Here is a 22,503-nt window from a genome sequence, read left to right as displayed (position 1 = left end):
ATCTAAATAGTTCCTTCATTATCCCATACTGAAAATTCGAGTAAAGCAATGGATCACTATCACACCTGCATCCAGAACCTTCCAATATAATCAAAGCCAATGAACGAAGAATTAGAGCCAGGCAATGTACAGCAAATAGTAGGATATAATATGCAATGTATATTGATTCACTGGATAGCACTCAGCTTTTAGGAACCCAATACTAAATAATTCTAATGTAATTATATATACAGATATACCGATACCTTCTAAAATGTGGGTTTATATACAAATCAACTTTCAATTAGAGAATTTTCACTGGCAGGCACTGGCGCTCCTCAATAATGATATCTGACATGGTTTAAAAGCAACTAGAAGCTGCCCTAATTTACTTACATATATAGTACTACAGATGCCGAGATTAGATGTGGTAGGGAAGAAGAATGATTCCGATAAAGACAGAAAATCTGTAGAGATAGTATAATTAAACCCTCTAATATTAGTGATTACCTTACCATTGAAGATAGACTTAGGAGCCTGAGACAAGCCAAACAATATCTATTACTGCTACATTTCTGTGGCTAATGGAAATGGTGGTAAGCTTGATCAGTACTTTCAGAGAGCGCTTACACCACACAAGGGGAGCTCTACTAATACTAAAGTATCTCACCATAACATAAAGGCACTTGTCTTAATTGATAAAGAGATTATTCCTTAAAAACTCTGTTACTTCTCTCTTAGAATCCCAAATATTGATAGCTGCGGACAGTCATACCGGGCCAGATCAAGGTATTGCTTTCCGAAAAACCCAACCGTCAAGACATTTATTTATGTCCAATAACTGGCTACAGAGCATATTTATTTTAATCCCACTAGTAGTTCACTCACTCTGCTGAACAATACAGAGCTCAGTTATCTTATACCATGAGAGCTGTATAATTATTCATGATATAATAATATAGAATGGAAAATGCAGAATTGTATAACTCGGTGTTATAGACTAGAATACTACGAGGAATGATAATATATAGCGCCCTCATAGCAATGAAATATATTTAATATTCCTTCTCATGAGTCATGATAGTCTGCTTCTGTTTATTATTATTTTAGAAAAAACTATCCAGTCCGTCTAAATCCTCTAGATTCAAATAAGACAAGCCCGGCATTAGTTATTACCAGAGTAGATAGAATATCCTTCTCCTCAGATTAATCAATCCCCCACTGAAGCAATTTCTTTCTAATCTTTTATCCCTGGGCTGTTGTCCCGACGGCTAAGAGACTCAGATACTATGTCTTAGTTCGTTAGCTAGTTTTAGCTGCATCAAGCTCATGTCTAAAGTATTTTAGCTTTAACCAGGATAAGGATCTTCATGGTATATCCAGAAAAAATATATAAGTAGAGTGGTTATACCTGACCGTTATACCTGATCAGGCAGAAATCAGGCAGAAACTTTCTGCTATTCTTTACCGGCTTCCTAGATAGGAAGAATAAGCGAAATCAGGTTAACCGCGGTTAACCTAGGTTAGGTATCTATATATTTTATACCTAACCGTTAACCGGACGGCAGATATAAATTTTTCTATTAACCTAACCTACCCTGGCCGTTAACCACTCTACACCTAATCTACAGGCCATCACGAAACAACACCAGATTATTCATGACTGAGATTAGGAGGATTAGCAATAATATCATAAAACAATCAACCCCTATCTTTCACGTTCGCGAACCAAAGATATATTTTTCACACTATCTCAGACTACCATCCTTATAAATAGCATGAACAGAAATGACTGTGTTAGACTGTTTAAATATAAGATGTAGTGGTTGCAAGTATATATTACATGTACCTACGGGCTCGCTTTGGCGTTTGATTTATCTGATTTATATGCATTCATGGTTCTTTTGTCTCTATCCCCAAGTAAGATCACTGGCATAAACAGTGTTGATTACTCTGATCTATTCTAAACTATAGGTACCTCAGGATTGACGAATACCAGGGAGTATGGGAGTTCCCGTCCTCATACTTTACTCCGCCCGTCAGCACTAAAACAGCGCTAGACCATGCGACGGCACTTGTATGGTTCGGCAGCCGCCGTCGGGTGAGCCCACCATATGGGGCTTTTAATCCTTCAACTATCCGTCAGCAAGCCACAGGGTCAATGCGACCCTGCCATATATATAAGGTCTATGCCCCCATTTACGACAATCTAAAATCTCAACACTATCGTACTGTGTACATATTTAAGCCTGTTCCATGGACCATCCAGACGCTTTCTCCTACTCACCTCTCAACCCCGAGGCGGTGGAGATCCGCCTCCTCACCATCCTACCGGATAGAAATGAAAAGAGCTCAGTGAAGTGCACCTTGCAGACCGTCTCACTGAACAACGCACCGGAGTTTGAGGCCCTCTCCTATGTCTGGGGGAGCGTGACGGAAAAGGTCGGAATCACCCTGGACGACATCCCCTTCCAGGTGACGACGAACCTCGAAGCGGCGCTCAAATGCCTCCGACACGCCCGGAAGAAACGCTTCATCTGGATCGACTTCATCTGCATCGACCAAAACAACCTCAAAGAAAAGAACACCCAGCTGCCGCTCATGGGCCGCATCTACAAAGACGCCACCGCGGTCGTCGCCTGGCTCGGGCCCATAACTTCTAACACGGAACAGACCATGGCGATGATAAAGCGCCGCGAGAGCAGCCTGGCGGGGCTCTTTCACGACGTACGGCTGGCCGTCCGCCCGTGGAGCCAGAAGGCCCGCCGCGACGACATCGGCTCGATTCTCGACGCCGTGCAGGGCTTCCTGGACATCGTCTCCGCGCCGTACTGGGGCCGCATCTGGACCTTCCAGGAGTACTACCTCCCCGCAAAGCTGCCCGTGTGCATGGTCGGGCGCGTGCCGTTCACGCTGCCCGCGCTTGTTGACCTAGGCCTGCACTTTGCGGAGATCCTGCGCCCGTTCATGGACGATCTCGACAAGGTGGCCCCGCGCGCGGGCGACGCCGCCGACATCGAGAACCACCGCAAGCTGCAGGGCCGGCTCAAGGAGGCGACCCAGCGCCTCACGCAGTCGAACCCCATGCAGGACTTTGCGCACGACATCGCCGCCAGCCGGAAGGGCTTGGCGTCGTTTGCGGAGGTGCTCGATCTGACTGTCCAGCGCCAGTGCTTCAACCCCCTCGACCGCTTCTACGCGCTATACTCGATGGTTGACGGCGTCCAGAATAAGTACCCCGTCGACTATGAGTACACGGCGGACGAGGTCGCAATGCAGATCACGCTGTGGATTCTGATCTACGAGGGGATTGATTTCGTGTTCAACCTGTTCCATTTCTACGACGAGCCTCATGGGAACGTTGCGGGGTATCGCAGCCCGTCGTGGGTGCCGAACTATCGTGACGCGACGTCGAGGACCAGTTTCAGATTCAAGGACCTTGACAAGTCGCTCCAGGACTGGGAGCAGGAGCAGAAGGAGCAGATGACGAACTTGTCGGTGCTGCTGGGCAAGTACGTGCTGCGGTTCTGGGCCCGGAGGGTGGGAACGACTCGAGTCGTGTTCAAGTTTCCGAGCGAGACGGCGGAAATCGCCCGGCAGGTTTTACATGCTGTCAAAGAGCCGCCCGCGGAATGGGGCAACGGTGTCGACGAGGCGAACATGGCAGAACGGCTCATCTGGGCCTTTCTTGCGCATGGCAGCATGCAACAGATGTTCCCCGTCAACGACATCCTCAACGCGCTGGAAGAGCTGTCCAGTTCTGAGGGCCCGTCTGACTCGGCCCTATCGTCGGCGGTTGGGAAACTGCTGCTGCGGGATTTGCCGCTCCTCGCGGGGAGGACGGTCTTTCAGCTGGCAGATTGTACGACAGGTGGGTTCGGCGTGGGCATTGGGAACATCCAGGATGGGGACCTGTTGATTCTATCAGGTAAGATGACGAATCCAATTGCTTTGCGGGACTCGGGGTTCCGGGACATCGACACCGACTCAGATGTGGTGCATTATAGGATGGTTGGGAATGCGTTTGTCGAAGGCATTGCAGAGGACCAGAAGGATCTGCCTACTCCACTGGTTGGTGAGCTCAAGGGAGCGAAGTTTGAGGAGTTCTTGATTTGGTAATTGTTACAGACCCCTACTAGTTAAGCTACGAGCAAAGCAGACTTATTAGGCAGAAAGTACTGAAAAGGGTGGCGCTTTGACAATTAATACCTCTTTTTAAATAAAATCTTAGATTAAATAAATAACACCAGAAATAACTTTATAATATGTAATTATCTACTATCAAGTCTATCATCAGGGGGATGTTTAGAATATATAAAGATCTCAAACTATAATTAAATTGACTATTAATCTACCTTCGATGGTATATAATATATTATGTCAGCTGGAATTCATCTTTCTTCCCTAACTTTATTAGTTTAAAAAACCCTAATAAAGCCTTGCCGTTTCCACGTTTGCTGACTCGCTGATGTAGATGTTCTCTTGTTGCATTTTTGAATAAACTGGAAACTGAATAGACGGGACCAAGACTCTCTCTTCACTGCCTATGAGCAGAGGAATAGCAGGAGGCTGTCTTTGGTCATGATGGCTTCTAGTTACCGAGTTCAGTACAGACATTATGTTGAATAAAGAGAGATGGAAAGCAACCAACTCCGGGCTAGAATTTCAGGTATCTAAGAGCCGTGGAACTGGCAACAAGCAATTCAGTGTGTTAGCATTGTGGAGTGATGGTCTCATCGATCACATCCTTCCGAGCTTCTCGCAAGTCTCGCCTACAAGTATGACTCCAAATACGGTTAGCAGCGGGGCATCGGTCTTATCGGTCACCGAGCAGGCTGTGGATCCCCATGAAGCGAGATGAGGATTTGTCCCAGCAACAGATCAACTCGAACCAGATCAAGCTCAGCCTGGCCAAGTTTCAGATGGTGTAAGAGCATATCTTGATTTTCATTAGGAGACTAGATTGGTGCCCGCAGTTTCTGAATCGGGCATCCCATATTCATCTTCTAAATAAGAAAGATGCTTGCCTCAGTTTGCGGCCCGCCATTGGTTTGAGGTTCCGGATGCAATTGTTAGATGGTCAACCAAGTAGACTTGGTCAAGTCAGGTATACATTCTTGTAAGAGGCATGTCCTAGGTACTTCTTGATATCTGTTCGTTATGTCTCAGCTCTTTAATCTCAATTGCCTGTCTGACTCCATTGGTTGTCAGTCTCACCGGTCGGCCGACTTCCGATGCGTTGAAATCCAGTAAATTATGGACACGGGTCCACTAGGAACATGGGTCAAGATGTGGGAGCAAAGATGTGGGAGCAAAGATGTGGAGAATGTGCTTATATTCGTCGGTCGCTGGGCCCCAGCCCACATAACTCTTCCCGCTCACACCCGGCTTCAATGGTAATGAAGTCGTCCAGACAATTTTCGATGCTGTGAATCTTGTGCATTCGGCCACTAACTACCTACTGAATTCGTTTACATAAGAGCATACACTCCATGAATATGAAGATCGACCGTAATAAGAGTCTGTAGGATGAACGCTTGAAACTTGGCAAACCTGAAGCCAGGTTGATGAGAGGAAGATTGAAGTTTGGGAGTTCAATGAAGGTTTGGCCAGCTGCACTCGCTTTTAGACACTATGTACAAGCTATGGAAACATAAAATACAGACCAATCAGTGTTTCAGATAGTCAAAACGGCGAGGGATTTAACTAGTCCAAGGAAGAGCGCAGCAAGATCTACGGGCATGCAGGGCGGTAAAGAAAAAAAACCTCTCCATTTCTCTCAGTTGAATACTCTAGTTTGTAGGGGTTATGGTCATGGTATGGTATATATTACCTAAAATATATTACAGCCCACCTGATCAAGAGTAGTGGGTCACATGATTGGTTAGGCCTCAAAGAGTCAAAAGAGCCTTCAGAAGTGGACTATTTGTAAAGCGCCGTCCAGTTGTGACAGGATCGACAATTTCCCCGCAGCGTTAACCGGGGCGTAAAGAGGAGGGCTCCACCCACCCATCCATTGTTTCTTCTTTCTTTCATCATTCCGTGCTTTGCCCAACTTCCACACCTTTTCTGTCCCTCGTGTGTCCCAACCCCGCAGAAACTTTTCGCCATTCATCTCTGAATTATAACCGATTTTCTAATGTTATATCTGTCTATCGGATGTGTCCCTATCTTACCCACAGCTTAAGCTTGACTTGTCTTTACAACAAATCTCCTCATGGACCCCTTGCAAAGGGGCAATCTCAAGCGCATTCGCCAAGCGTGCGCAAATTGCCGGTAGGTCATCTAGCGATCTGTTGGCCGGAGTTTCGCTGAGCGATTGGACCTCTGTGTCTATGTAGGCGCAGGAAAACCAAATGCTCGGGGGAGCGTCCGATCTGTTTCCACTGTCGCCGGAATAAGCACTCCTGCATCTATGAACCTTACTCCGTCACCATCAACGACAACCCTCCCAATATTTCAACCGCGCCAACATCTGAGAACGTACGGTTGCAGCTCCATTGATTGATTGCCCTTTCAACTTGTTTCACTTTATCTGATTAACTCATAGACCCAACTATTACAGCGCATCTCGTTGATCGAGTCACGCTTGGCGGAGTTAAGTGGGCAGGCGGCACAACAACCCCGGTTTGTTTTCATTCTCCGCTTGGGTTATTTATTTGGCTATGCTGATCGATCTCGAAAGACCATCCGTAGATCTTGGACTTCCCACACAGCAGATACCGTTGACACAGCCTGCTGTCTCGGGCATTCACGCCCTTGTCACCCCCACGCAATCCGTCCTGAACTCCATCATCGACACCTATTTTCTCCATGTGCACAACCAGCCTTACAGTAATTTCCAGGAGACCAGCTTCCGACAGGAGCTACAGAATGGGACCTTGCCTCGGTGCTTGATACAAGCCGTGCTGGCTTCCGCCGTCCGCTTCACCACACACGAGTTCTACGCAGGCAGGGCGCTGGAGACATCAGAGGTTTATGCTCGGGAGGCTTGGCTGTCCGTCCTGACAGATCACTTGACGGCAGAAGATAATATAGGGGTGCATGTCGTGCAAACTGTGAATATGCTGGCAGTAATTGACTATACTGGTAGGTTAGCGTGAGCGACCGTGTGAAGGTCCGTTGGCCTGAGCTGACAAAATACTAGCTGGGCGCGTCAATTCAGGGTGGTTAAAAATCGGTTTGGCAGCGCGCATCTCACAAGGACTCGGCTTGATGGGCGAGCCTGAGGCTTGGCTGCCTGCTGCGGAGCAGGAGGAACGTCGACGAGCGTTCTGGTCAGTCTACCTACTCGACAAACTCATCTCATGTGGACGATCGCGCCCGATCATCATTCTCGACCAAGACTGCCACGTCCAGCTTCCGTGCGACGAGAATGCCATCCGACTAGGCGAGAAGAAGAAGACGTACACCCTGCATCAGCTTCTTGACTGGAACACCGAGATCGCCGAAAGCCCCAGCCCGTTTGCTCTGGTCATTCTTCTGGCGTCCATCTTCGGGCGCTGCACGCGATGCGTGTATGCCAACCGGCAGACGGACGATATCCCGCCTTGGGACACCAAGTCAGAATACACCGCGATCAATTCGTCCTTGCTGCTGTTCGAATCCTATACGAAGTCGGGAATTGCGTCAGTAATTGATACACTAAGGGACAGTGCTGAAGCAATGGGGAGACCGAACCATCAAGAACTGGGGCACCAGATTTTCGCGCACATCCTGTTTCATTTGTGCCACTGTTTGTTGAATCATCCTTTTGTCCTTAACCTTTGTCTACAGCCCTTTGGCTCCAAGGTTCCGTATAGCTTTGTCACCCGCGCCCTACAGAATGGACTAGACCATGCCACGCAGCTAGTGCGTATTCTCCGGGATGTGTTCGAGGCGGGCGGACTCGTTGAGTCTTCGTTCTATGCGTACTGTCTAGCGATCGCGGGAGGGATTTTATCGATCGCGTCACAGGGAGAACATCGGAGTTTTTCTTGTCAGCCTTCAGAGATGTCGGAGTGTTTCCAGCATGCTGTTGATCTACTCGATCGATTAGCCCAAGTCTGGACCCATGCCGCTAACATGGTATGTCAACTTTACCCACTATAAGATAATCACCACTAAAGCTTTAATGGAATTAGTCCATCCGCCTGCGTGATTTCCACGCCCAGCGCCACGACTTGAGTAGCGTTCTCAACGTAACCACCCCACTGAGCGATCTGGATCCTATGTCCGACGAGACCCTGTGGTCCATGCTCGACTATTCTATACTGGGCAGTAATCCGCGCAAATCATCGAGTGCATCCAGCTCCGATGCCCCCAGTATCCCCTTGTCTACATCCTGGGCTCTGGGGTCGAATATGCCGATCTCGACATCATCTCCGAGGATAGACCTGAACCACGAGGATATGTTTCGGGGTCTGTCACCGGCTCTACGACTTAATGAAGTGGAGTTGATGTTGAATTATAGTACGCCGAGGGCCGAACTTATTCAATGAGGATTTGTCGGTGCATCGGAATGCTCTCAATCCGGCCGGACCGGGTTGCTTTCCCCGGCCCGCTTGGGTCCTTGTACCACCATTTTTGCTAGAGGTAAGGAGGACCAAATGCTAAATCTCTAGGGGTTCTTCTTTTTTTCCTATTTTTCCCTTCTTTTTTCCTTCTCTTTTCCTTTTTTTTCTTTTCTTCTTTTCATTTCTTTCTTCTCCGGATGAAGGGGTAATACACTTATCAAAATGACAACCAAGAACCAACTCTCACCATGGGAGACCGTGGCCTCAGGCACCACGGCCTCCATCTTAGCAAATGTGATTGTATATCCACTGGACAAGTGAGTTTCTATGCCCTCTTTCACTGTCCCCGAATTGGTCGCGTCTAAAATACCCCGACGACTATTGTTAACATCTTTCTAGCATAAAAACAAAGCTACAAGTCCATGTCCAACGCCGTCAGAGAACCACTCAAAGCGAGGAAAAGGGGGAACTGGGCAGTCCACCCCCCTCCCCACCAAGCTATGACTCTCTTATTTCAGTCGTAACCCATATTATCCAGGAAGAGGGCCTTCCCGGCCTCTACCGCGGCCTGGGCAGCTCCATCCTCAACACTGCCTCCATGAACTTCGCCTACTTCTACTGGTCGAGCCATGCGCGGACTGCATACCAGAAGTTCTTTCGAGGATCGCACAACCCTGTGGAGACCAATATTGTAACGGAACTGCTTCTTGGAGCGGTAGGGGGCGCAATGGCGCAACTGTGTACAAATCCCATCGCCGTCATTGTGACCAGACAACAGACCTGCCGCGCGAGCGACGATGCCAAGTCGATGATCGCGGTGCTGCGCGAGATTGTTTGCAGCGAGGACGGCTGGACGGGATTGTGACGCGGGATGAAGGTTAATCTGATTCTCGTGGTCAACCCGATGATCACGTATGGGCTTTACCAGTGGTTACGCGGCGAACTGCTCCGGGTGAGGGCACCGCTGAGCTCGATGGATGCATTTTGTATGTTTAATCTTTTCCCGTGTGCTACGACAATGAGTGGCTAAGAGAGGGTAGTGCTTGGGGCGCTGTCGAAAGTTGCCGCAACGGTTGTCACGCACCCTTTGATTGTCGCGAAGACAATGCTGCAGTCTAAGACACGCGAGTGTCATGGTGAAAGGCCCTTCCAGGGGTTTACGGAGGTGTTAAGATTTATTGTACGGCACGAGGGGATGAGGAGGTTGTATAAGGGGTTGGGGCCGCAGATCGTCAAGGGGTTTTTGGTGCAGGGATTGATGATGATGCTTAAGGAACGGTGGGTTTTCTTGCAGTGTGCTTGGCTATGCTGAATGAGTTTACTGATATGACTATAGGGCGGAGTTACTTTTCAGACTTGTTATGCTGTCCTGTAGGAAGCGGTTTCTGCGCGCGTCATTCTGAGATATAAGGCGGAATGTTATGCTAAATGGTTTACATTTACCCTGTGTGCTGAATATAGTACAATTGTAGATATTCTATTGTGTAGATATACCTAGCGTCGTGCCTCAGTAAATCCGTATAATCAAGGTGCCCCCTATACAAGTCGCCGCATCAGCCAACTCCCCGTTCTCATCCCCAGACTTCATGCGAATTGCGGAGTGGTGGGCCACCCCGGAAATCCACACGGGATCGGACCGAGCAGCGGACCGATGATAGTAGACCAGACAACCAATTAGGCTTAATCGGACCGAGACGGCATTCCATTGTGAGTGAGCATCCACTCGCAAGACCCCGGAAACACCAGCTGGATTGAGCCAAAACCTGACGATTCAAAGCATACAATTTCATTCCCTCATTGCATCCTACAAAGCCCACTATGACCCACCCAAACGACAAAACGTACCCTCCGTATCCGGCCCGCACCGGACTACCACTCCTGCAAAAATCGCACACATAAGTCTAAGGAAAGTATACAGCGCACCAAGAGTCCCATATAGTACCTCCCCTTGCGCCATCTCAGCAGTCCGAGCGCACACCCACCTGCACCAAGTAGCGATCTCTTAAAGCCCAACTACAACACACAATGTCCCCAACCGGCACCCCCTTTGCGGATCCCCTCTGGCTCACTCGCCCCCTCACCATCAGTCCCTACTACACCCTCTCTCACCACCGCCTCCAGCGCGAAGTCAGAGACTATGTAGACACGCACATCGCCCCGTTCTGCGACGAATGGGAGTCGCAGGGCTTCGTTCCGCCCGAGGTGCGTCCCTGTCCCACACGCACTCCAATCCAGCCATCCATCACAGCTACAACACTAACCCAGAGAGCAGGCCCAACAATACCACGCGAGAAAAGGATACACCGCCGCGGGAGTCTACCCCCTCGCGACCGCCCACATCCAGCAATCCAACCAACGCCTCCCCGCCGACATCCCCGCCTCCCAATGGGACGCCTTCCACGACCTGATCGTGATCGACGAGCTCGCGCGCTGCGGATACCTAGGCGTAGTATGGGCGCTTGGGTGCGGGAACGCGATTGGGGCGCCGCCAGTCGTGCAGTTCGGGAATGCCGAGCAGAAAGAACGGTTTCTGGGACCGCTGGTCCGAGGGGAGGTGCGGTTTTGCCTTGGGGTTACGGAGCCGGATGGTATGTGTTTCTTTCCCCCGTGTCCTGCCTTTTCTCTGTGGTACCTTGGGGAGTAGAGAGATGCTGACTTTGGCGGGATGGATGGGCAGCGGGTTCTGATGTCGCGGGAATCACAACGACGGCGGAGCGACGGGGTAACGTGTATGTGGTGAATGGAGCGAAGAAGTGGATCACGAATGGAATCTTTGCAGATTATTGTACGGCGGCGGTGCGGACGGGGGGCCCGGGGATTGCGGGCATTTCGGCGTTGGTCATTCCGTTGAAGGGCACGCCCGGGGTTACATGTCGGAAGATACGCAATTCGGGGGTGGAGGCTAGTGGTATGTTTTCTCACAAATGGGGGGTTGGCTAACAAAGGGGGGGGACTGACTGCTTGTTTAACAGGTTCCACGTATATTGAGTTCGATCAGGTTGAGGTCCCCGTGGCGAATCTGCTCGGGGAGGAGAATAAGGGGTTCCCTATTATTATGAATAGTGAGTTAGGTCCTTGTTTTCATAATTCCTTTTTTCCCTTTTTTTTTTCCTGTTGGCCTAAGTGTAGGGCACTTATTGAATAATAGACTTCAATCATGAACGGTTGTGGTTGGCGTGTACTTCGCTGCGCATGGCACGGGTCTGTGCGGAGGATGCGTACAAGCATGCGATTACGCGGGAGACCTTTGGGAAGACCCTCATTGAAAACCAGGTTATTCGCGCCAAGTTCAGTGTTATGGGTCGGAGTCTGGATTCGGCCTATGCCTGGATGGAGCAGTTGGTCTACATGGCGGATGTGGCGCGCAAGGAAGGCAGGGATCTGGCCATGGGAGGATTGTTTGCTAACCTGAAGGTGTTGGCGGGCAGAACCCTAGAGATGGTCAATCGAGAGGCACAGCAGGTTATGGGGGGGTTGGGGTACTCGAAGAATGGTCGGGGATCACGGATTGAGCAGATCAGTCGGGATGTTCGTGTCATGGTGGTCGGCGGTGGCAGTGAGGAGATTCTGTCCGATTTGGCGATTAACCAGGAAATTAAGGCTATGGCCAGGATGGGACAGAGTAAGTTGTGATGTACATAGTTTGTCAATGAGTGTACATATATCGTGCGCTTCTGCTGGTCGGCAAGTCTTGTGTTATTCAAGTCTAAGTTCTCCAAATTGCAACGCCATTGAATAGGCCTTTGGGAGGCAATCTGAAAGACAATACATAATGCTAACATCGCCTCTATTCTCGGCTGGTCTGTCTTCCCTCCTAGATTGTTGCCCTACACCTTACCTATGAAATTTCAAAGGGCCGCTACTAGAACGCAGATCTAGAAATGCGAAGTCAGAATATGTATCATATTTCAACATCAAATCAGCTAGAAGCCTACAGAAGACTACAAAACCGAACAAAGTACCTTCCCCTCCTCCACCGCATCTCCCTTCCGCCACTCCGTCTGGAAAGCCCCCTCCACCGCCACAGAGATACTCAACTCCATCTTCATACTCTCAATCACCATGACTACCTGCCCCGCCTGCACCGGATCTCCGTTGTTCTTCTCAATAGATAGAATCTTACACGGCATCGGCGCAGTGACCGTACGTTTTCCCGCCTCTTCCGCTGTTGCATCCCTCCTATGACTCTCCGCAAACGAGAGCAGACTGTCCCGCTGGAATTCCACGTATGTCCCAAAAGATGGGAAGTGGCAGTATATTCTTTGAGAACGGTCGACCATTCCTGTGGCTGTTCCAGGTGCAGGAATAGCGACGTGGGCAACGATTCCGCGCCCGTCAATGGATACTTCAATGGTGAAGGTGGTGGATGGACCTGATGGGTCTGAAGCGTTCTCCGTGGGTCGCCAGGAATCAAGAGAAATGACTTTCGGGGTGAGAGCTTTGGTGGAACCGCGACGGAGAGCGTTACTGATGGTATTGTATTGGGCTGCGGCAGAGCTGGGTCCCTCCGGGGCTGGCACAGCTAAGAGTCGCGCATATTTCAGGTGGGGGGATTGTCCTGCTGCCGGTGGATCCCAGAAACAGATGCTCGATGTCTCAGTTTGGGGACCGGTGATGGTCGTGACTACGTCACAGTGGATATTGACTGGATCGCAGTGCTGGTTCCGGAACTGCCTGCGGATATGCTGGAATGGCCGCGCACGAGGATTTCCCTGGTCCGCCAAACTCCGAATAACCAGACTAGGGATCAGGGGCAGACAGTCCTGCAGCGGCACCTCGGGGAACTGCAGCAACTGCTCCAAGTTTGATGGGATAAAAGCAGTCGTATATGTCGGATTCCGGAACTCGGGACTCAGCAGACAGCGCTGTAGGAAGAGCTGATTCGTCTTGACCCCAACACAAGCCGTCTGGGCCAACACGCGACACATTTTCTCAATTGCCAGCGCACGCGTCGGCGCCCAGACAACAATCTTCGCGATCATCGAGTCGAAGTAAATTGAAACCTCGGCCCCGGTCCGGATCGCCGTCTCATACCGCACATCCCGTCCCGGTCCGAGAACCCCGTCCGCCGGCCGCCACAGCTGAACCCTCCCATGCTCCGGAAAGAAATGATTCTGCGGGTCTTCCGCACAAACACGACACTCAATCGCATGACCTTGCGCGTGGGTGATCAAAGTTCCCCCCTCCAACCCCGGCAAATCCTTCAACTTGCCCCCGGCCGCGACATAAACCTGCAACGCCACCAAATCCCACCCCATCACCTCCTCCGTGATCGGATGCTCCACCTGCAACCTTGCATTGACCTCAAGAAAGTAGAACCGGCGCGTCTGCACATCAACCACAAACTCTACTGTTCCCGCCCCGGCATACTCAATCAACTCCCCAATTTGTACCGCCGTATCACACATCTCCCGCCGCATATCATCCGTCAGAAACCCACACGGTGTCTCCTCCACGACCTTCTGATGCCGTCTTTGCACCGAACAATCCCGCTCTCCAAAGGCAATGACCGTCCCGTCCGTGTCCCCGACAATCTGGATCTCAACATGTTTGGCGGCCGATATATATTTCTCGAGAATACAGTCACTTTGCCCGAACGCGCGTTCCGCTTCCGATTGCGCTCTCTTCAACTCTGCTTCCAATTGTGAGGGCTCCTGAACAATCCGCATCCCCTTTCCCCCGCCGCCGGCCGACGCTTTCAGGATCACGGGGTAGCCGATGTCCGTTGCGGCGGTGATCAGGTCCGCTGGGGTCTGGCTAGTGCCGGCGAAGCCGGGGATCAGTGGGACAGAGGGCGCGTGTGCGCGAAGGTAGGTCTTGGCTGCGCGTTTGACCCCGAGGGAGGTTATAGCGGTGGTGCTTGGGCCAAGGAAGAGGAGGCCGGCGTCGCGCACGGCGGTCGCGAAGGCTGCGTTCTCGCTGAGGTAGCCGTAGCCTGGGTGGATGGCATCGGACTGGGTTGCCAGGGCGGTGCGGATGAGGAGGGGGATGTTGAGGAAGGGATTACTAATGTTTTTGTTTGGTTCTTGTTGTTCTTGTCGTTGTTGCTCGGGGGGATCGTTGCTTGTGGGATTCAGGGAGCCCAGGCAGATGGCTGTATCTGCTTCGCGGATGTGACGGGATGTGGAGTCTCTGTTGTGGATATGGTTAGGTGGTACCCGAGAGAGGAGATTGGGGGAAAGGGGCTTACTCTGTAACGTAGACGGCGACGGTGCTGATGTTGAGTTTCCGACAGGTCTGGATGATGCGTACGGCGATTTCTCCGCGGTTGGCGATTAGAACGCGTTGGATGACGGGGCGGCCGGTTGTCGGGTCAAGGGGGGGTGAGGCCACGTAGAGTGGGGGTCGCGAGGGGGAGGCATGTTGCGAGAATGAGCTTTGGGACACGGTCATTTTGCTGGCGACCGTTGTGTTGGGGGAGTCTGTAACTGGTTTATCATGAGGTAGGTGCAGGCTGAGGGAAAAAGAAGATGGTGGTTTACATTGCAGATAAGGGATACAGGGCAGCGTTCCGTGTTCCGCTCGGTGAGGTTATCCGATGGGATTAAGTTAGGGTTTAATCAGATGTGTGTATGGCTTTGCTTTCTCCGCATCGGACCGCTTGTCCGCTCCCGCAGTGCGGATCTCAAGTCGGTCCGTCGGGTACATTAGGGCGCATAAGTTTAAAGTTTAGTGGGTAGCCTTTTCATCAACCTCAGACGGTAGTAGCACGAATCCTGGCAAGTTGTATGTTATGTAAATACTATTAATGCAGGGGTCTGTATACATGAAAGAATAGCCTTGGAACGGACACATCTTAAAACCACTCTTTTCTTCCTGGCACATTATACTTAGCAATGCAGATATTACGTGTATGATGGTAAAGAGCTCCGCCATGGCATACTTCTCTCACTCAATATCAAATGCACAATCGAATTGTAGGTAGAATAACTAGAGAGGTGCTCCCCCGCTTTGACTCAAGAATCTTCATTCACATACACCCTTAAATAATGGCAAAACTGAGAAGAACTGTGACCGACACACTCCCCTCCCCCGTAAAACTAAATCCTCGCCAATAACCGATGCCCCCCCGCCCCTTTAATCCCCGCGCCACTTACTACAACCTCCAAACACATCCCCACCACATCCCTTGTATCCCGAGGATCAATCACCCCATCATCCACCAAACTCCCACTCGTTGCATAACAGTCCGCATCGGTTTGCACTCCCACCCGAAACCGCTCCACCCGCGCCCGCAACTCCTCCGGCTCCAGCACCTTCCCCTTGGCTGCTGCGCTGCTCCGCTGCACGCTCTCCATCACGCCGGACAGCTGATCTGGCCCCATCACGCTACACCGGCCACTAGGCCAGGTGAACAGGAACCGGGGTCCGTAGGCCCGGCCGCACATGGCGTAGTTTCCGGCGCCGTAGGAGGCGCCCAGGATGATGGAGATGTGCGGGACAGTCGAGGTGGAGACGGCGGCCACGAGTTGCGCGCCGGTGCGGATGATGCCAGCGTGTTCGGCTTTGGCGCCAACCATGAAGCCGGTTACGTTGTGAAGGAAGAGCAGGGGGGTGTCTCTTTTCGAATATCCAGTTGTCAGTAGGAAGGTTGGGGGGGAATGTTAGGGCCGGGGTGGGTGCCTACAGTTGGTTGCACATGCGGATGAACTGCGCGCCTTTGGCGGCTTCGGTTGGGTTTATTACTGAGATTTGGTTGGCGATGATGCCAACTTGGATTCCTGGGTTGGGAGCCGGGTTAGTGCTGCTTCTCTGCTGGGGGGATGCTGGAGGGTGGAAATCGGGAGGGAATAGATATGCTTACCGTAGAAGTGCGCCCAGCCCGTAATCAGATTGCGTCCGTATTCCGGCTTGAATTCCGACAGTCGCGAGTCATCGATCAACCGTAGGAGGACCTCACGCATATCGAAGGGCTTTCGAATATCGGGGTTCACCAGACTCAGCAGGTCGTCAACGGGGTATCTTGGGGGTCGGGGCTCGATGGTGTCGACGAGTGTCTTAGGTGATGGGGTGTGCAGGGTAGCTACCCACTCTCGGGCTTTACGGATTGCATCCAGCCTGCAAAAGGGGGTTATTAACTCATATTTTCTCCTCGATGCAGAGGGAACGTCGCACATACTCATCTGACGCAATCTGATCTGCAAGCCCAGTCGTCGTGGCATGTACCCTCGCCCCGCCCAGCGCCTCCGCTTCGATCACCTCCCCGGTCGCCATTTTCACCAGCGGCGGTCCCGCCAGAAACGCCTGCCCTTGGTTCTCGACAAAAATGGTGTAATCGGAGAGGGCGGGGTGATAGGCTCCTCCGGCAGTCGAGGAGCCAAAGACGATCGCGCAGGAGGGTTTGCCATGTTGGGTACGCACGGCGAGATCCCGAAAGAGTTGGCCTCCTTTGTGGAAGACTCGAAATTGCTGCGGGAGGAAGACACCGGCCTGGGATCGAGCGATCAGCAATCTGAAGTGGCTGCGAGAAAGGTCATAGGGGTTGTACCGATTGTACTAGTGAAATGAGCGGCAAATCGTTCTGAAAGGCAATCTCCATGATTCGATTCGTTTTGAGTACTGAATGAGATGGTTAGTGTTGTTTCTTGAGGGTTGGATGCATTACCAAACCTGTCATCTCGTTCCAGGCCCCGCCGCTCTGGGTCGGGATATGTGACATGAGCATACATGGTTGGCCACTTTAGAAGTGAGTATCCGTGCTGACGGGGATGGCGAAGTTGGAAGGCATACCTGACATTCCCAATCCCCGCAATCAAATTCGCACACGGCGTTGAATCGGGGTTCCTATACCCGGCGAAGGCACCGATCTCCAGAAAGGGCGAGTCCTGGTCCAACAAGAGGGAAATGCGATCGCGGGCTGCCAAGTTGTCAGCTTGATATCACTGCAAGGAGGATTCATACCTACGTAGTAATTGCCCCCGTTTCTGATGTCGTGCCAGAGACGCATCGTTGCCCTCGGCACAGACCTGTTCCAAAGCCTCTTCAAATTTGTCGAGGACGGTTTTCCATGTTTCCCGGTTGGCCCGATATTGCGGATTGTTGAGGTCAAGTGTGGATTGGAGAGGTGGGAAGGAGGATTGAGTTGCCATGATGATTTCCCGATGGAACTTTGATTCTTTGTGAAGTAGTCTAAGTGAAATTGTCAACTTGCGGGGAAGGAAATGAAATACTAGAGGATGGCCATGCTGTTTGGGGATTAATCTGCCTTTCGGACCGATGCCTTCGGCTGGTCCCGCTCGCAGGTCCGCAACCCGTCATGTCAATGTAGAAGCAGAGTGCGGGTATCGTGGACATGCATTGGACAAGGCGACGGGTTTATATAATGTCGCGCTGGATTGGATGATTCTTTGTTCGATGGAACTTTTCTCTTCTGCAGCTGTTTACACCCTCGAGATACACATACATACCCATACACAACGATGACTCCCCCTCCCGCTATAGTCCACGGCCCGACCGAGCCTGCCCTCTGGCACAAGACGCTTGGCGATCTCATCGACGAGCAAGAAGCTCATTACCGTTCCAAAGAGGCGGTAGTTGTGCCGTGGCAGTCTGTGCGGCTCAGCTACAGTCAACTGGCGGAGAGAAGCCGTGTGCTCGCCCAGGCCATGCTCGACATGGGGTTGCGTCCGGGTGACTGCGTCGGCATCATGGCGGGCAACTGTTACCAATACATCGAAGTCTTTCTTGGTGGTGGTCGCATTGGGTGTCCCGTGGTGGTCTTGAACAATACGTATACCCCAAGTGAATTGACCAGAGCTGTTCACCAGAGCTGTACGGCTCCCTCTCCCACCCTCCCCCCAACACTCCCAAACAACGATCTCGCCCAGTGCGAGAAGCTATGATTAACACATCTCAGCATGCAAACTCGTCTTCATCAGCTCGGTCATCAGCACCAGAAGCCTATCAGACCACATTCACGCTCTTCAAGGCGAACAATCACCGAATCCAAAGCTCCCTCAGCTCCGACGGATCGTGCTCATCGGAGACGGCACCCCCAGCAGCCAAACAGGCATCAACCTTCAACCCTACGACGTCTTCACTAGTACCGCCCATCCCAATCCAGCTGAACAAGCTGCCATCGCGCGCACCACCTCCCCCGAAGACGTCCTCAACCTCCAATTCACCTCCGGTAAGTCCTTGGTTGTCTCCCATCACACAAGTTGGTTCAACTCACAGATATCAAAGGCACAACCGGCTCCCCCAAAGCTGCCATGTTAACGCACAAGTAAATCGCCCTCCCTAAACACTCCCTCTCCCCCCCACTCTGGAGACCAACTAACCCTCTACAAATAAAAAGTAACCTCATCAACAACGCCCGCTTCTTCGGCCAAGGCCTGGCCCTCACCCCCCAGGATATAATTCTCACACCTCCCCCCCTTTTCCACTGCTTCGGTCTAGTCCTCGGCTTTTTGTCCTCCTTCATCCACGGCAGCACCATCATCTTCCCATCCGCCAGCTTCTCCGCTCCTAGATGTGTGGACGCCCTCCTCACCGAACACGCAACTGTGGTCCTCGGGGTGCCAACCATGTACCTGGCCATCCTTGAGGCACTCGCCCACACCGGCACCAAACCATCATCCCTACGAGTCGCGCTCGCCTCGGGCTCCCCCGTCTCCCCAACGCTCATGACCCGCCTCCAGACGGAGATGGGGATCCCGAATGTGCTGATCGCGTACGGGATGACGGAGACGAGCCCGGTCACGTTTATGACCGGTCTTGGTGATGATGCTGAGAAAGGGCTGAGTACGGTCGGGCGAGTGGTGCCGCATACGTGGGCGAAGGTAGTAGATCGGGAAGGTTCCGTTGTTGCGCGGGGGGTGAGGGGGGAATTGTGTACGGCGGGATTTGCGTTGCAGAAAGGATATTGGCGAAACGTCAAGAAGACAGCAGAGGTGATGCGGAGGGATGAGCAGGGGGTGCTGTGGATGTTTACGGGGGATGAAGTGGTGATGGATGCCGAGGGGTTTGTGGCGGTGACGGGACGGATTAAGGATGTGATTATTCGGGGTACGTACATTTCTTTTTTCTGTGTTATTTTTGCTTTTTATGTGATTTCTATCTTTTTGAGGATGCTGATCACCAGACACCACATATGTAGGAGGAGAGAATATCTTCCCGCGTGAGATCGAGGAGCGGTTGACGACGCATCCTTCCATCAGTGAGGCCAGTGTGGTCGGGATCAAGAATGAGCGGTACGGGGAAGTGGTGGGGGCGTTCCTGAAGGCCAGTGAGAAAGTCAGTCCCGATGAACTCCGACACTATGTCAGTCAGACGCTGGGGCGGCATAAGGCGCCCCAGCATATCTTCTGGATCGGCGATGCTGGTGTCGGCACAGATTTCCCCAAGACCGGCAGTGGGAAACACCAGAAACATCTCCTGCGTGACCTGGGGAATCGCTTGGTACGAGCGAGGGAGGTAAACCGGGCGAGGCTGTAAATTTTCTATTGAGTAAAAAAAATACAATATTATACTCAAACAAGCGTAGTCACTCACTCTTTCATGGTGGAAAAGCAGTCAGCCGGAGGTTCCGATTAAGAAATGTAGAATTCGTGAAAGCAATGTCTTACCCCAACACCGTCGGTCCGCCAGTCCGTGTGGGACAGGAAGCACCCGGCGGTCCGTGGGAACCACCAGTTCCCCACATACTTCACCACCTACAATCTATAGCTAGCGTAGATATGTATATATGAGATAATGCACAAACCCTCGCGGACTGAAAACTAGTGCCGGAAATATATTCACCAAAGAACATGTCCTCCCCAACAGTCCGTATTGTGGAAGTTGGCCCTCGCGACGGCCTCCAAAACATCGCCACGCAGATCCCCACCCCAATCAAACTCGACTTAATCCACCGGCTTCATCAAACCGGTCTGAAGACGATTGAGCTGACCTCCATCGTTTCCCCACGCCACATTCCCCAGCTCGCTGACTGCAAGGATCTCCTTCAACAACCCTCCATCCGGGCATTAGGCCACGACAACAACCCTGACCTTCGGCTCCCGGTACTAGTCCCCAATCTCAAGGGTTTGAAAATCGCACAAACCCTCAATGTGAAAGAGATCGCTGTTTTCGTCAGCGCGACGGAAGGGTTCAGCCGGGCGAATATCAATTGTTCCGTGGAGGTGGGACTTGCGAGGGCGCGGGAGGTGGTCGAGCGGGCAGTGCAGGATGGGTTGGTTGTGCGAGGGTATTGTTATTCTTCAACCCCTGATTTACCTCACCTCCATTATATTATACCCAATCAATCAAAGGCTGATAAAGGTTGCCAGATACGTCTCCTGCATCTTCTGCGATCCCTACGACGGACCCACCTCACCCGACGCGGTGCTCCGCTGCGTGCAAGCCCTCCTTCAAGCGGGATGCTACGAGGTCAGCCTAGGCGACACCTTAGGCGTCGGCACGCCCGCGAAGGTCCACCGTCTCCTTCACTATCTCACCGACACCGGCGGTATCCCCGTCGGTGCCTTGGCCGGCCACTTCCACGATACCTACGGCCAGGCGGTGGCCAACGTATGGGAGGCGTATACCTGTGGCGTGCGCGTCTTCGATAGCAGTGTCGCGGGGCTGGGCGGGTGTCCGTTTGCGCCCGGAGCCAAGGGCAACGTCGCCACCGAGGACGTGGTGTATATGTTCCAGGAGGCCGGGGTCGAGACGGGGGTCGATCTGGCGCGGTTGGTGGAGACAGGGGTCTGGATCGCGAAGCAGCTCCCCGGCGTAGAAAATGGGAGTCGGGCTGGAGCTGCGCTGGCGGCTAAGACTGCTGCGAAGTTGCCGGCAGCTTCTCTGCCGTCACCGAAGGCACAGCAGGCGCAGAAAGAGGTACTGTTGCCAGCTTTGCAGTGGGCTTTGACTATTGACACCGAGGGGATGCGGCTGTTTCGCTGCGGGGTTAACCTGAAGGTCGTGCTGAATCGTCCACGAAATGGGAATGCGTTGACCGCTGCGATGATCGCGGAGTTACAGTCGGTTATGGATACCGCCAAGTCGGATCCAGCGGTGTCTAGGGTTGTTATTACCGGTACGGGGAAGTTCTTCTGTACGGGGATGGATTTGGGGAAGAAGAGTACCCCAGTCGCGCAGGGGGCAGAGAGCAGCGAGGCGCAGTTCGCAAGGCTGACGGAGCTGTTCGAGGTGATTGACCAGTGTCCAAAGGTGACGATTGCGTGCTTGAATGGGCCGGCGTTTGGCGGCGGTGTTGGACTGGCGTTCGCGTGTGATATTCGTCTCTGCACCAAGGCCGCTACAGTCACGCTGAGCGAGGGCAAGCTGGGTCTTTGTCCTGCGACCATCTCCAAGTATGTCATCCGGGAATGGGGGTTGGCGTTTGCGCGTGAGGCGATGCTCTCCGCTCGTCCGGTCAAGTCTGAGCAGCTGTATTCGCTGGGCCTCGTGGCTGAGGTCGCGGAGAATCCCCAAGATCTAGACAAGCGGCTGGATGCCTTGTTGGTGCGCCTGCGGCAGGTCTCGCCCAATGCGTCTCGCATGTCGAAGGAGTTGGTCAATACCGCTTGGAAGCACGCTGGCAAGGACGAACAGGCGTCGGGGATTAAGGCGCTCTTCCATGAAATGATGCGACCCGATGGCGATGGCGCCCATGGAGTGCGTGAGTTTCAGTCCGGTCGGCCGGTGGACTGGGACGCGTACATTCAGCAGACAAAGACAACTCCGAAGGCCAGACTGTGAGGTGCAATTACTGATTTCATTTCTGTTTTGAACACGATAGTCCCTTTGGTTGTGATGAGACTCGATACACAGTACTGATAGTGTATAGCCCCAGTCCCCAAGCCACCCTGCACTTCCATCCTGACGGTGGACTTCGGGCATTATATACATGCATGATTATAAATGAAATGATGGCTGATATTATCCATGCCGCACTGTAAATAATCCCGGTTCATGAAGAATTCACGGGAAGACCCAGGAAGACGGAGAGCCCAAGTAAGGTGTGCCCAGAGCCTAAAAGTGGCCATTTAGGATGCTGCTGCAATGCCTTTCGCGGTATTAACAGCTGTTTCTGCGTTGCACTTGC

At 52.2% G+C, this 22,503-nt stretch overlaps 8 protein-coding genes across 8 annotated transcripts; 6 read left to right on the top strand and 2 right to left on the bottom strand.

Moving 5' to 3' along the window:
* Positions 1–2,217: 2,217 nt before the first annotated feature.
* BO83DRAFT_367876 (HET domain-containing protein) lies at positions 2,218–4,165 on the top strand. The gene has a single exon (XM_025529780.1). The coding sequence runs from the start codon at positions 2,236–2,238 to the stop codon at positions 4,096–4,098; it is 1,863 nt and encodes a 620-aa protein (XP_025384809.1). The 5' UTR covers positions 2,218–2,235; the 3' UTR covers positions 4,099–4,165.
* A 1,772-nt stretch (positions 4,166–5,937) lies between these two features.
* On the top strand, positions 5,938–8,791 carry BO83DRAFT_440241 (Zn(II)2Cys6 transcription factor). Its single transcript, XM_025536240.1, has 6 exons — positions 5,938–6,255; positions 6,321–6,462; positions 6,530–6,606; positions 6,665–7,068; positions 7,127–8,046; positions 8,103–8,791. The coding sequence occupies exons 1-6, from the start codon at positions 6,197–6,199 to the stop codon at positions 8,457–8,459; spliced, it is 1,959 nt and encodes a 652-aa protein (XP_025384808.1). The 5' UTR covers positions 5,938–6,196; the 3' UTR covers positions 8,460–8,791.
* BO83DRAFT_401864 (mitochondrial carrier) lies at positions 8,697–9,877 on the top strand (the record flags this gene model as incomplete). The annotated part of the gene is made up of 5 exons (XM_025533489.1): positions 8,697–8,791; positions 8,874–9,306; positions 9,352–9,460; positions 9,515–9,752; positions 9,811–9,877. 5 exons carry the CDS (start codon positions 8,697–8,699, stop codon positions 9,875–9,877), a joined length of 942 nt encoding a protein of 313 aa, XP_025384807.1.
* Positions 9,878–10,499: 622 nt separating this feature from the next.
* Positions 10,500–12,233, top strand: BO83DRAFT_401863 (acyl-CoA dehydrogenase family protein; the record flags this gene model as incomplete). Its single annotated transcript, XM_025533488.1, has 6 exons — positions 10,500–10,676; positions 10,747–11,062; positions 11,152–11,382; positions 11,447–11,536; positions 11,623–12,096; positions 12,214–12,233. The coding sequence occupies 6 exons, from the start codon at positions 10,500–10,502 to the stop codon at positions 12,231–12,233; spliced, it is 1,308 nt and encodes a 435-aa protein (XP_025384806.1).
* An 89-nt stretch (positions 12,234–12,322) lies between these two features.
* Positions 12,323–14,867, bottom strand: BO83DRAFT_392027 (uncharacterized protein; the record flags this gene model as incomplete). The annotated part of the gene is made up of 3 exons (XM_025532919.1): positions 12,323–12,349; positions 12,437–14,606; positions 14,665–14,867. The coding sequence occupies 3 exons, from the start codon at positions 14,865–14,867 to the stop codon at positions 12,323–12,325; spliced, it is 2,400 nt and encodes a 799-aa protein (XP_025384805.1).
* Positions 14,868–15,514: 647 nt separating this feature from the next.
* BO83DRAFT_410830 (acyl-CoA carboxylase subunit beta) lies at positions 15,515–17,563 on the bottom strand (the record flags this gene model as incomplete). The annotated part of the gene is made up of 8 exons (XM_025534255.1): positions 15,515–16,034; positions 16,102–16,195; positions 16,279–16,532; positions 16,594–16,904; positions 16,963–17,033; positions 17,085–17,152; positions 17,205–17,331; positions 17,380–17,563. 8 exons carry the CDS (start codon positions 17,561–17,563, stop codon positions 15,515–15,517), a joined length of 1,629 nt encoding a protein of 542 aa, XP_025384804.1.
* A 330-nt stretch (positions 17,564–17,893) lies between these two features.
* On the top strand, positions 17,894–19,910 carry BO83DRAFT_320648 (acetyl-CoA synthetase-like protein; the record flags this gene model as incomplete). Its single annotated transcript, XM_025527815.1, has 5 exons — positions 17,894–18,245; positions 18,331–18,603; positions 18,660–18,699; positions 18,772–19,481; positions 19,573–19,910. 5 exons carry the CDS (start codon positions 17,894–17,896, stop codon positions 19,908–19,910), a joined length of 1,713 nt encoding a protein of 570 aa, XP_025384803.1.
* A 307-nt stretch (positions 19,911–20,217) lies between these two features.
* Positions 20,218–22,157, top strand: BO83DRAFT_452986 (aldolase; the record flags this gene model as incomplete). Its single annotated transcript, XM_025536884.1, has 2 exons — positions 20,218–20,661; positions 20,744–22,157. Exons 1-2 carry the CDS (start codon positions 20,225–20,227, stop codon positions 22,155–22,157), a joined length of 1,851 nt encoding a protein of 616 aa, XP_025384802.1. The 5' UTR covers positions 20,218–20,224.
* Positions 22,158–22,503: the final 346 nt, after the last annotated feature.

Source organism: Aspergillus eucalypticola, assembly GCF_003184535.1.
Source record: "Aspergillus eucalypticola CBS 122712 chromosome Unknown BO83scaffold_26, whole genome shotgun sequence".
In the NCBI taxonomy this organism is placed as follows: domain Eukaryota; kingdom Fungi; phylum Ascomycota; class Eurotiomycetes; order Eurotiales; family Aspergillaceae; genus Aspergillus; species Aspergillus eucalypticola.
Note: the sequence above shows the minus strand (reverse complement) of the source record. Positions and strands in the feature narration are given on the sequence as shown.

Bases quoted from the DNA above. Each gene is read 5' to 3' on its own strand.
- BO83DRAFT_367876 (XM_025529780.1), top strand. From the start codon at position 2,236: ATGGACCATCCAGACGCTTTCTCCTACTCACCTCTCAACCCCGAGGCG.
- BO83DRAFT_440241 (XM_025536240.1), top strand. From the start codon at position 6,197: ATGGACCCCTTGCAAAGGGGCAATCTCAAGCGCATTCGCCAAGCGTGC. The intron at 6,607-6,664 runs GTTTGTTTTCAT...CGATCTCGAAAG, and splicing joins CAGGCGGCACAACAACCCCG to ACCATCCGTAGATCTTGGAC. The intron at 7,069-7,126 runs GTAGGTTAGCGT...ACAAAATACTAG, and splicing joins GGCAGTAATTGACTATACTG to CTGGGCGCGTCAATTCAGGG.